Below are 13,463 nucleotides of genomic sequence, written 5' to 3' on the forward strand. Positions count from 1 at the left end.
GTTATTAGTTCATCAAAAAAAGTAAACTAAAGGTCAACGAGGATTTTTTATGTTGTCATCATCAACAAAACCGAGGATGCATGTAAAATAATAAACTGTCGCCGTCTAATTATTGCCATCCATCTGTTCCACCGACGCTGTTCGCCTACTCTCTGACGCTACCAATATAATAATCTGCACGTTCGGCATTGACAGTATCACAGTTATAATAGACGTGGAGTATAGCTAACCCCCCGGTCTCCAATAAGGGCTGATTAGTCTTAATTGTGTAAAAATCAATAGCACGCCTTCAGTTCATCATCGTCTCGCTATTTGGATCATCTGCGTTCAGGAGCAGAATACATCGGTAGCTTTAGAAAGGTACGATGAGAACGTTGCTGGTGAGCCTGCTTGTGGTTGCTGGACTCGCGTTCCTTTACGCCTTAACCATTTATGACGTCAGCGTCTTCAACTTCCTTCCCGCGAGTTTCCGAAATCCAAATAATACCTCCATCTCCGAATCTTTCAGAAAAGACGATTGCCCGAATTCGGTAAGCCACAATTTCTAGTCCTGATTGTTCGGATTCATCGGTGTTTGCTCTTCCATTTTTGTGCTGAATTTGTGTTTTCTTTCCTGGCCTTAATTATTCCGGCCCAAGGGTTGGAACAAGTTCTTTCATGGTTACTAGTTTTCGCCCAAAGGACTTCGCCATGACGCTGTTTAAATCGTGATTGCCAGGTTCTTCATCTGCTTCGCCATGCCGAAGTTTTCTCGCCATAATCTCTTTTTTGTACTAGTAAAAGAGTAGAATAAACTGGTTAGGATTTTTTGTGTTTTATGTTCTTGGACGGATGATAAACAAAAAGGGACGGAATACTACATCAGTCATCCTTCCTGACCTAACCGGGAAGGAACGGGACGGCTACACCTTACCGGCGGCCCTTCCCTTAAATTGTCTGTCGCCGCTCAATTATACTTATATGACAAGCGCAGATGGCTTTTACGCGTTCTGTCCGTCAAAACTACAGCCCGTATTGCTGATGTATTATTCCGTATAATTTTTTTTTTTTGCACTACTAAAAAAAATAAAAAATTACAGCCCGTCTTGCTTCGTCCGTCATCGAACTATAATTGAATTGAATCTGTTCGTCCTTTAACTGTTTTCTGGTTACTGACTATTGACTAATAACCTTTTGCCGGAGCAGGATAGTGACGTAGTCAAGCTAAAAAAAATTCTGGAAAGAGCAGCCTTGGCAGATAAGACGGTGATACTGACGACTGTGAATGATGCGTGGATGGCTCCTGGTTCAGTCCTTGATCTGTTCCTGGAGAGCTTTTGGACAGGAGAACGAACGAGCGGGCTTTTGAAACATTTGATAATCATCGCGGTTGACGAGAAGGCATACGAGAAATGCAGATTGACGCATGTCCATTGCTATGCGTTGAAGACTGAAGGCGTAGATTTCTCGGCGGACCAGAAGATCATGATGGAGGATTATCGGAAATTGATGTGGGCAAGGATAAATTTCCTACGCTTCGTCCTCGAACTCGGATATAACTTCATTTTCACGGTAATCGTTCGACATTTAGTTTTCAAAAGAGTGTACTTTACATTTATTGTCTACCCCCCACAAATGTCAGGGATTAGGATTTCTTCTCTATTATCTTCGCATGCATAACTTATTTCGGTTCGGATTGAACCCAGTTTTTTCTCTTTAGATGTGCCAAAGATTTTAGGGCAAATACTATGAAAGAGCCCCAACTTTCACTTTTGTAAAGAAAGTAGCCCGAACTTTCAAATTTGTAAAAAAAATAGCCCGGACGAATGAGACGTCGCCACTTGGCGTCCAAAATTTTTTTCCCCACCGCCGGTCAAAGGGTGACGCGGATGCCACCGTGGCGCCCAGGTGGACTCCACGGTGGCATCCACGTCACCGCGTGACCGCGGACGTCGCCGTGGTCCGTCCGCCCACGCCGCCGCCCGTCTCCTTCTCCCGCCGCCGGCCGAATTCGTCCCCCGCCGCCCTCCGCTTCCGGCCGCCGCCGCCCGCATCCGGCCGCCGCCGCCGCGCGTTTCCGGCCGCCGCCGACGCCGCCCGCCGGCGTTCGCCGTCGACGCCGCCCGTCTGCCGCCGCCCACGCCGTCCCTCTTCCGCCGCCGTCAACGCCGCCTCTCTTCCTCCGCCGTCGACGCCGTGGTCCCTCTTCTTCTTCTCTCTTCTTCGTCTCTCTTCTTTACAAAATTGAGACGGCGTTGACGGCGGCGGAAGAGGGGCGGCGGCGGCGGCCGGAAACGCGCGGCGGCGGCGGCCGGAAGCGGAGGGCGGCGGGGGACGAATTCGGCCGGCGGCGGGAGAAGGAGACGGGCGGCGGCGTGGGCGGACGGACCACGGCGACGTCCGCGGTCACGCGGTGACGTGGATGCCACCGTGGAGTCCACCTGGGCGCCACGGTGGCATCCGCGTCACCCTTTGACCGGCGGTGGGGAAAAAAATTTTGGACGCCAAGTGGCGACGTCTCATTCGTCCGGGCTATTTTTTTTACAAATTTGAAAGTTCGGGCTACTTTCTTTACAAAAGTGAAAGTTGGGGCTCTTTCATAGTATTTGCCCAAGATTTTAAGCTATATTGAGATTAATGTGCTTCTCATACGGATTTCAGCCCTCAGAAAATAGAGCATGTTACCTAAAAAAAGTTTTTGTTGGAAGTATGTACTAGTTTTTTCTTTAACGACTTAAGAAAAAGGTCACTGAGAGACTTTCATGCATATTGTGTTGCCAAACTTCGGTCTCCAGTAGGAAATGGCAACGCCAAGTTTGCGAGAGGGAAGAAAGACTCTGGAAAAAGAATAAAATCTGTTCGGTTCTCGTTACATTTGTTCATTGTTTTAGCTTCAACATCCTGTATCTTCTCTCTTTTCAATTTCATACTGAAGTGGAGATCCCAAAAAAGGCACTTCTGCCCTCTTGCTTGTAACACTAGAGATACCATTGTCTGATTTCCTTTGACGCGTAAATTTATCATGAAAATAAGTCATATTTAATTGTTTTAAACCACCCGTGGACTGCAAGATGCAAGAGAGTCTGGAAAAAATAGGGCGCTTGTATCCCATTCGCATATGAATTGTGGAACAGTTTATAATCATGACGTGTTATACCTCCATATAATCTAGAACGTAGGAATCTCTCAATCGCATGATCGATGTGCCTGTGTATGTCTGGTTCATTCCTAGAAACCCCAACACCCCCTTCGGCAATTAAAGTTTTAGGTCTTCATGGCCTGTTTATCAAATTTCCAATCTAGTGACTTTCAACTTTTGGGAGACTGGGAAGGAGATGGGAGAAAAAGTAAGGCGACAGGTCCAGAACCCTACGACCTTAGACCATTATTTTGTTCTTAAACTCTTATATTTTCATTTCATGCCATAGTCTTCGAAAAGATTGATTCGAAACACATACTTTGACGTTCGCACTATCGTCCATTGAAGATTTTTCTTTGAATTTATCCATTCTTAAATTGCTTATGGCACCGCAGAGAGGGTTGATTCCTTTAGTGTTCTGCCCCAGGTGTGGACTTTTGTTGGTTATATAAGAAGAAAAAGGGGCAACTCTAGATTCGGATTTGCTTGCAAATCCTGCACTTTTATTGATTGTATTCCAATAGCTGGAAATTCATCGTAGCATTGAATCTACTCGTTTCTATCTTTCTATTTAACTGTCTTTGACCATAATTAGTGCTTTGATGCAGGTTAGGACCATAATTAATGCTGTTTATGTTTGAACTTAATTCTAGGTAAATATAACCTTTTTGATTTCCCCTAAATATCTATAACTTGATAATAATGTGCAGGATGTTGATGTGATTTGGTTCCGAGACCCTACCCCATTTTTTTCAACCCGTAATTATGATTTCCAGACTGCTTGCGACTACTTCCATGGCAACCCTGATGATACATTTAACACCGCCAATGGTGGTTTCAATTTTGTGAGATCCAACAACAGAACACAGCTTTTCTACAAGTACTGGTACGAGTCGAGGCTGCGCCACCCCGGCTTGCATGACCAGGACGTTCTGAACCTCATCAAGACTGAGCCATACCGCTATGACATTGGACTGAGCTGGAAGATGCTGCCGACAGATAAATTTGGCGGACTTTGCCAGCCAAGTAGGGATTTTGAACAGGTCTACACCATGCACGTCAATTGCTGCATAGGACTGGAGAGTAAGCTGAACGACTTGAGACTTATTATGGAGGACTGGAGGATGTACAAAGCTCTAACGCCCAGCCAGAAAACCAACCACACAAACAAGTGGAGAGCCCCACAAAGATGCTGGTAATTCTAACGACCTAAGTCTAACTCTCATTTTTATTTAATACATTTTGAATACCATTTTGTTCTTCTTTAGTTTCTACAATAATGTAAAGAACTAATAATTTTTTTTAGAGTTGAAGACGATGATCTCGCCAAGCATTGGATTGACCGAGGTTCAACGGTATGCTGAAAATCTTCTTTAGTTTCTCTTTTTATGGATAATCTTCTTCTCACATTTAATGTACCCTCAGTTCATGGAGAATAATGCTGACGTAATTTTATTATTCATTCCCTCAGAAAATAATATAAGTGATGTATCTCGAACACCCTCCTGTTGATGCTTTTTCAGAAAGTCTTGCCGTAAACACTTACCCATGTATAGCGCAGATATTAGTTGTTCAGTGGATTGTCTCTTCCACTCATGTTTAGCCCGAGGTTAGTTCATTGCGTGTGTCCATTGTTGTTGCAGTATTGATCATTGTTGTTGTAGTGTCATGGTAATGTCATCCCTTACCTATTCTAGGTTTTGTGTACATCTGGCTTGGTTTGATCTTGTGTCTTCTGTGATCAGTTTCTACTATGATAAAAGTGTCTCCTACTGTGTTTCTACTATGATAAAAGTGTCTTCTACTGGGATCACGAGACTATAAAAATTTATGACCCATCAGTTGGAGTAGGCCCTACAAGCGATAAAAAGTGGAAAGTCCATGTGCTTGAACCTAGTCAAAATGAAACTGAATCAGCCTGATACATATGTAAGATAGACGAGAGAAGTACATACTATCCTAACTACTCATAAATTTTGGGATATATCTCTGGTGATAAAGAGCCCCCAAACAAAAATAAGAAGACTTTAAAGAAGTGACATGACAACAATTCTCTTATCACCAGTTGATTACTTCGCTATTTGATTCTAGATATATCTACTAACCTAGATTCTTTCACTATAGCGTCTAATTTTTGGAAGGCTACCTCTAAAATCTATATTCATGGGCAGAACAGTCTATGTTGTCCCAGGGTACATCATGAACTTCGCACACTTCTTAATGGCACTACGTCACTAACTGACTATGTTGGATAACTTTGTTGTTCATGGAATAATGTAAAATACTAGTTTTTTGTGTTTTTATTAACCCCTAACAATGTCAACGAATTCTGACAGAGGCTCGTGAATCGTTTGTTCGTTGTGCAATGTTATGTAGGAATCTTCAGCTCCACTACTTGGTGGATTTGGGCACTGTTATTTCAGAATCCTAGCACGATCATAAGGCCATACCTTGATGAGGCTATCTCCAACACACTCACTAAATAAACACACTCGAAATTGGTATTTAGAACTCCCCCACAATCATACCCATACTATGCTCTCATTGCCCAGGCCATGGCTTCTTGTAGTATTCTTTCTCAACCATCAGATGGCAATAGATCTACCCATGGACGTGGCGTTAAGATCTGAGATGATTCCCATGCATTCCTGACTCTTCCATTATCAGAGGTAGAGGTTTAGAACAAATTGGTCATGGTGGGTGTTGTGCTTGTGGTTGTGACAGAGAGGGGGCACCTAAGCACGCATATTGGTCGTTTCTTTGTCATCCCAAAGCTTTGAAAACAGTAGAGCTCCAATGCCCCCAACACTTTCTATAGATTCTTAAACCTTCAATTCACATTTTAGACATAGGTGTATCAAATACAAATGTAAGTTAATCCAACTCAAACATGTGGTGCTAGTTTGACAACGGAGATGAGTTTTTTTTCTCTTAGAAGCCATGACTTATCTCCATGCATAGTTACTCTAGTGCATCCAGTCCTATTTTGGGAAGCTCAAGGGAACTTTATTTCTTACATTTAGTTTTCTGGTCATGATCTACTACGCCCAATAGCTGGTCTATTTGCCTCCATTTCTAGAAATGGCTCTGAGAAACGTAATGATTCATTGACTCGATCATCTGTGATGCATGTAAAATAATTTTCTGTAAATTCACTCTGAATTTGTACCCTCATTCGTGAATGCTACTGAGTTTCAAGCTTTTATGAAGATTTCTGTCCTTCAGGAATTCAAAATGGGGAGAACACTAGGACTAGCACAATGCATAACATAATCTGCAACAAGGATGGCAGGTATCGTCATAGTGTCCACCCAAAATAGAAAATAAGTCTTATTTTCCCTCAAACATGAACTAATTTTGAGCCATTGAAGGCTTGTATACATCCTGTTTGACATTCTGAATGACTGTTTTCCAATTTTGTTTGATAGCTTTGAAAAATATAAATTAGGTTGTGAGGCTTGTGAAATAGCAAAGATAGCTAGTGCCTCTTACACAAATCATTCATTCCAATGTGTGGAACTCTGCGGCACGTCCGTGTTTTTTGGCCATTGACGGTTCATTGTATTTATTGATGGTTTTAGTCACTGCACTTGGGTGCATTTCATACAATATAGGCCTGAACCCTTTACATCTTTTTAATCATTTACACTATACTAACCAATGGTGTAGACCCGTCATAAAGATAGCTGTATTTTACATCAAACTTCTTGCATAACTAAATCTGGACAAAATGGAGTGGTTTAGTGGAAGAGTGGATACTTGCCAGACGTAAGCCCCTCCTTGCTTGATATATTTAATTAATCTTCCAAACTCTCTATGGATTGTGGTTGTGCTCATATTTCTATGGAGTGTAGGGAATCAATTCTCTCGTTGAATGTTTGAAAGGTAGGATTTCATTTTATGGACATTCAAATCTATTTGGTTATGTTCTTTTTCTAATTATCGCCCTCTACAAGTAGAACCAATCATCAATCAATTAGATGTGTATTTGTGGGATATTGACCTCCTAGAAAGGGGCCTATATGATGGTCTTTGTAAGAAAGAAAAATGTGGATGTGACATTCAGTGAAAATGAATCTCTCCACTTAATAGGTATGATGTTGTGGGGGAGACTCTATCAATGCATGAGAACAACCCTTGAGCTCATTCGATATGTTAGACTCCCCAATCTGATGTTCAAACTACCCAACTCAACATATGGGGAGCCATTGCTCCCATTATCCCTTACGATCTATGAAGAGATCTCTGGAGAATCAGATGTAGCTTTACAACCTAATCCAAGTAATGATGAATATTTTTGTGAACATCATTTTTTCTTTGCACACAGATGCACGCCACAGGGTCCTCCAGAAATTTGTGATAGTCTCATTTAAAAATGTGATGTTACAATTTTTTTGTCTGATTAAGCTTGTGGAACATCTCATAAAATATTTATTGCTTTCATCTCATTCATTATTTTCCATGGCAGCTAGTAATCAGTTTGGAACATCGAAGTCAAAACAGGCAATGAAATAAAACATGAGAAGTGAAGAAATCACTGGGACGCAACCTAGTATTTCCCGTGAAGAAAATTACAAATGGGACTACATATTTTTATAAGGATAAGTTACTAGCAAAAGATGTACTCAAATATATAGCTTTGATTATGAAGAGATTTTTCTGCTGCTTCAAAGATGAGTTTTAAGAAAATCTCATCTCTTGGATGACTAATAAATTCTGGAATATGTTTTAACCTGATGTTAAGAATACAATAAATAAAGTTCAAAAGTTAAGATAGAAATTTCTTTGGGATTGATATATGCCTAAGCGCGATCCCCAGTGGCATGAATCAATTCGTTCCCATGATTGTTGTTGGAAGTGGGTATCAAGAAAGGAAGGCTAATCATATGCACTTCTTCCAAACTCACACGAGCAAGATAACTATGTTTTCTTCTCTTTGTGCAATAACAACCTATTTTCTTGTGATTTTGTAGAGCTATAACAAGAAGGCTGTGGTCTAAAAAATAAACATGTATTTAAACGATCTAATTCTTCCAATGTATGCTTTATTAAGATACTAAAAACTAAAATGATGTCACACTTTCATACCAATGAGAGTTTGTGAGGTAGGAAAAAAACTGAATCCAGTATATTAACTTAACAAAGAAAAAACATAAATCACAATCAATATCAGACCCAAACACCAAATACATAGGATGTATCACTCAGGAGTTTTGGATGAGGGTCTTGTATTAATTGATATATAGATCAACAATATCGGGCATGAATAATTCAGAGAAGCATATGATAAAAATGCACCCAAACATAAAGTTTTATTCCTCTTATAGAAAGCCTAAATAGAGGATAATAAAAATTAAAATCATAAATGAGAAAGGAAAGGGTATTTACTAACCACACATTTATTTAGCGCCCAGTCATGGGCATGATAATGGCAGTGCATAAGGAGATACAGAAGGATATGGTCATGCAACATTTTTAAGATCCTAAGTGAAAATATAATGTGCTTCAAAATCTATTCCTGTACCAAGAAATTTCTGCATAGATAAGAGGTTATTATCCAGCCTCAAAAGGTAAACACAACAAGACGACCGAAATGGAAATTATTTTTAGTATTATCAAATAATTATAAACAGTAAAACAAGGGATCCCTCGTCAGAAATCTGTAGTGCTTCGGTTGGGGTTTAACCAAATCAATTGGTGGTTCTTCACCAATTTTTTTTCTTCATTCACAAAGTGATTTAAGCCAACCTTATTTTTTAAGCTATAAATTACTAGAGAGAATCCCTATATCCTTCTATCTGTGAATGTAATCCCAGTGTAAGGTCAAGCATTGGAGACTATCAAAACTAGCAAGAGCCTTATTCAGCAAAAAAAGATTTCCAGTCAGAAAAAAGAAGAGGTAAGATGCCTGCCTGAATGATATTTGGTGTATTTTAACCAGATTTTTTGAATTGAAGTCATTGAAGAGTTATCCAACTCTTATTCCACCATTCTCCACATTATTTCTCCAAGAAAATTTTCAAATTTCTTCTTAAAAATATATAATACTCATCCTGCTTATTTTCAAATATGCATATTACTAGACATTCCTAACAAAAAATGCTGCCAATTGTTAGTTCCTCATACTGAAAAATTTCCACATAATTTTATGAGTAGTTTATAAATTCAAAATTCTTATGTTTCAGAAGTCAAACTTATTGCACGTTCATGTAATTTTCCATTTTATTAAGCCAACAGAATTCCAATTTTGTCCTTTATTACGATTTATATTTCTATCATATCTATTCTGATCAAACAAGAATTCACAGGAACAATAAAACGTTGTTAACAAAGTACATATCTAATCATATCAAATATGAAGTTTTACCCGTTTGTTAATTGCTGTGAAGTTTCTACCAAGTTCATCAGATGATTCTTCATGGAAATTTTGCTTCTGAGAAGGGGCATAGAACATTGTCTCACATTGAAAAATAAAATAATGTATCTGAAGTTTGAGAAATTTTTTGTTCCATTGGATTTGGAATATCTGATTCTACTAAGTTTTCTCCCAAAATCATTGAAAAAGGAGAACTAAAACTACAGTTGAAGAATTTTTCAAGATTGAAGGTGATTACTATCATAGAATGTCAAAATTCCAGGAGCCTCTAATATTGCTATTTGGTATTGTTTGGACTATCTTCAATAACTCCATCGATTGTGTTCCATGTTTATATTTTAATGTTTTTTCTTGTGTAAGACCATGCAAGCTAGTAGCTAAATGTGTCAAATCTGAGCTGCATTTTTGGGCCATGTGAGTAGGCACCTGACATGGATGTTAAGTCTAATCATTCTGTAGTGTCTGTGTGAACAATAAGATGCATTGTGGCTGCTCATTTCGACAACTAGGATGCATATAATGGCCTTTGACACTCAAGGGAAACATATGCCTCGATTCAGTTAATCCAGTTGGTATTAAAGGCCAACTAGCAGTTGGTTCATGAAAAAGAAGCGTATGGGCAATTAATTATGGTAATAAAATACAATGAAATGGGTGGATAATTTTGATGTGTGTATCACTGGTAGTGTTCAATGCCTACTAGACATCATCTCTGTTATCAGAATCAATGGTCATCTTAAAACTCATGAATAGTTGTTGTAAATTATGATCATGAATGATAGGAAACTGCTTAGTGCCCTTGCTATTTACTATTTCCACATCATCATTTGGATTTGGATTGTGATACAAATTGGGAACCAATGATGTGGATATCTCCAGAAACAATAGGTAATTAAGTCCACCAAAGTAGCATTGGCTTGCCTCACTAACTGGGAATAGAGACAGCATGCATATAACAGGTGGCATATCTCAGACATCTTCCATGAAGATAAGGCAACCCCAACCAAGACATCATGCATGTGTGTATTTGGGAATCCAGCATAGCTTTTGTCAAAAAAAATACTCAACGCCATCCTATCAAGGCATGAATCAGATAGATCCCCATTCCATGTCAGGTTGACTCATGCCCAAAAACCAAGTATATAAGAGACGAACAAGTCTTGTAAACCCAATTCTGGACTCTAGTTAACCCAAACACACACACCACGTAAATTGGATTCGATCATAACTCGGACACTACTTTGACGAAGGCTGACCCAGTCAAGGCCAAACATTTAATTAGGGTTATTAGGCCAATCTCAAAACAAGTGTTTGGAACTGGCCAGACTAAGGCAGAATAATTGATTAATGCCAAACATTATGAACTCAAAAATTCATAAACGGTCTCAAAAAACACACTTGGGCTTGCCTAGCCAATATCACACTTTCACCCAATGCCAAAATAACAGGTAAACATTCATGGAAATATATGTGGTTGACAAGCCAGTCACACATTCCATGTGTCATTCTATTTTCATTCATAAATGTATTCATTATAGTGCATGTGATGCTTAATGGATTATGATGATATCATAATACAAAGGTAACTAGTCTTTACTCATGTATTCTAAATTCATATTTGAAAGATACTCAAGAAGGAGATTGAGGTATTCAGATAGAATATCACTATCTAGCCTTGCCAATCTGAATAGTATGCCTAGTCCCATATCGATTACTGAGGATACACTACGGATTAATAGTATGTGATATCTGGTGGAGACAATTAACTATATTGATATGTACAACTCCTGAATGGTATTAGACCAAAATAGGAATCAAGTTGATTCACGCCATCATTTTGTGAGTGGCCCTTAGGCTTGAGACACCAAAGACATCTTCTAAATCAAGAGTTTTACTTTCACTATACCTACACATTCCTGATTATGGGATTCTAAACAATCTTATTTTGATTGTATCAAGAAGTTCTAGAAGACAATTGAGTGGTCAAAATAGTGTCAACTGCCCTCAATATAAGAGGAGGCAGCTCAAGGAGGATGATGCAATGAAGTCCTTACTAATGCAATGAAATTTCAAATAAGGGTTCTCTGATTATTTATGAGTGCAAAAATACTAATTCAAATAACCGATTAGGGTTTGATAGTTAACCATACCCTAAGTTATACTGTAAGTGTCAAGTGGATGAGTGACTATGCATACACAATAACCAATGACGGAAAAGTTCCTGAGTGAGTCGATACACACTCTTTTGTATCTTATAGAGCATAAGGTGTAGCTTTCATCCGATGGGCTGGCGAATTGACCTAAATATTGAGTTAAATCAATCCAACATTAAATAGTCGATATAATAATATAGCTAACTAATTTGGAAGTCTAATAAAGGTTATCTTTTAACTAGAGTCACTCACTAGGCTGATATATGGGCATGGAGGTTCACACCTAAATGGTCATTTGGATTTGGAAAGATATACTTAAAGTTTAGGGGGTTTATCAAAAATAAATACTTAGTGTACATAAGGGAAGGCATTGAATGAAATTCAATGAGGCTAGAGCTGGTTAAGGGCCTTCTCCTTATTCTCCCTGCTCCCCATACCTCTTCACCAATGCCAATGCCGTCTGCACAGCATAAAAACAATGATGGAGCTTGAATGAGGCTCGTCAAGATGAAGCAGGAGATTTAACATGATGATGATCATACGGATACTTCTAGAGGCTGCATGGATGTGTAGCTAATTCGTACCAAGCTGGCATGTATTTTAGTGGACCCTTGATTTGGACTCAAACAAACTAAGAGGACCTAACATGTAAGCAAGATGCAGCCAAACAGAATGAAAATAGACCGAGTGGGGTTTATTCCCTTAGCTTATTTATAGATGATAAAAATTCAAGACCATAAAAAATTTCATCAATTAATAATCACCTCATTTATGTATTGAGTGGTATGAAAACTAGTAGTAACCATTAAACTTGTCCATTGGGGGGTGGTTTGTAGAGGCCACCATCCTCTTGATCAAAATAAAATACATTCTTGGATCTAGGAATCTTCCATTTTTGAAAGATAAATACAAGTCTCGGCAACGTCATTCATCTCTAATTTAAGTTAGCTGACTTTGGAAGATCTGGTTCAATTTTGCCTGCTCATCATTGGACACCGAATCATCAAAAAGTGCACGAGATCAAGATCTACAGCTGGTCCTGTTCAAGACAAAGTTTTGAGGACTTTGTCCATGTATCATTAATACAAATGCTAAAGATCTATAGGCTACCATTAATCGTACATTTATATGCCTTAATAAAGATATAAAGTGTTCAACCACCGTAGATAAGCCAAGGAGTATGCAGAGGTGAACTGGCTGGAACCTATATAGTGGATGATACTCATGAAAAAGAGGGACAACGAGATGATCTATTGGCTCATCATGTATAATAACTTACATCAATTTTTTTACTTATCCTAATATACTAGATTTCATTATATATATGTTCATCACACGATTAATGTGGTTTTATTCCTCCCATCCTTTTCATATAATGAATATACTATAGAAGTTAGAAAAACTAAATATGGTATTAGATTTTCTTCGATGTCAATACATATCCTAACACCTGCCAAAAGTTGGAAAACCTAAAAAACTTTGCAATACTAACATCTGAATCATATAAATCTTGTCTCATTACACCCACCGCATGTACAAAACTACTAAAATCGACCAAGTAATGTGTAAAACAGAGAGCTGATTATTGCATGCAAAATAAAACTCAAATATCAAGGATTTTACATGAAAATCTTCATCAAAATATCATTATTTGCATTTTCAGATGGTTTGAATGGATAAAAATAACATTCAGTATAGCTTTATCGGTTTTCCAGGTTTTCTAGTTTTTGATAAGATTTTTTTTAACTTTAGATTGATTAAAATATTAATTATGCAAGCTAGATAATGTTTTTATAGAATTACGGAATCCATTGAT

General features: G+C 38.6%; 1 protein-coding gene across 6 annotated transcripts; it reads left to right on the forward strand.

Moving 5' to 3' along the window:
- Positions 1 to 223: 223 nt before the first annotated feature.
- On the forward strand, positions 224 to 6,538 carry LOC144715185 (uncharacterized protein At4g15970-like). 6 transcript variants are annotated; one of them, XM_078590092.1, is made up of 5 exons: positions 224 to 530; positions 1,186 to 1,551; positions 3,829 to 4,313; positions 4,425 to 4,473; positions 6,329 to 6,538. In XM_078590092.1, coding segments are annotated over exons 1-4 (1,017 nt in total). In that variant the 5' UTR covers positions 224 to 365; the 3' UTR covers positions 4,426 to 4,473; positions 6,329 to 6,538. The 6 variants fall into 6 exon arrangements, with proteins under 6 accessions (XP_078446218.1, XP_078446217.1, XP_078446221.1 ...); XM_078590091.1 differs by having other exon boundaries at positions 6,344 to 6,538; XM_078590095.1 differs by having other exon boundaries at positions 4,433 to 4,473.
- Positions 6,539 to 13,463: the final 6,925 nt, after the last annotated feature.

The sequence above is a fragment of the Wolffia australiana genome, chromosome 18 (assembly GCF_029677425.1).
Source record: "Wolffia australiana isolate 7733 chromosome 18, ASM2967742v1".
NCBI lineage: Eukaryota > Viridiplantae > Streptophyta > Magnoliopsida > Alismatales > Araceae > Wolffia > Wolffia australiana.

What these genes read in the sequence shown, in the direction of transcription:
- LOC144715185 (XM_078590092.1), top strand. Translation starts at nt 366, where the DNA reads ATGAGAACGTTGCTGGTGAGCCTGCTTGTGGTTGCTGGACTCGCGTTC. An exon ending in AAGACGATTGCCCGAATTCG is followed by an intron (nt 531 to 1,185) that starts GTAAGCCACAAT and finishes TTGCCGGAGCAG; the next exon opens with GATAGTGACGTAGTCAAGCT. An exon ending in GATATAACTTCATTTTCACG is followed by an intron (nt 1,552 to 3,828) that starts GTAATCGTTCGA and finishes AATAATGTGCAG; the next exon opens with GATGTTGATGTGATTTGGTT.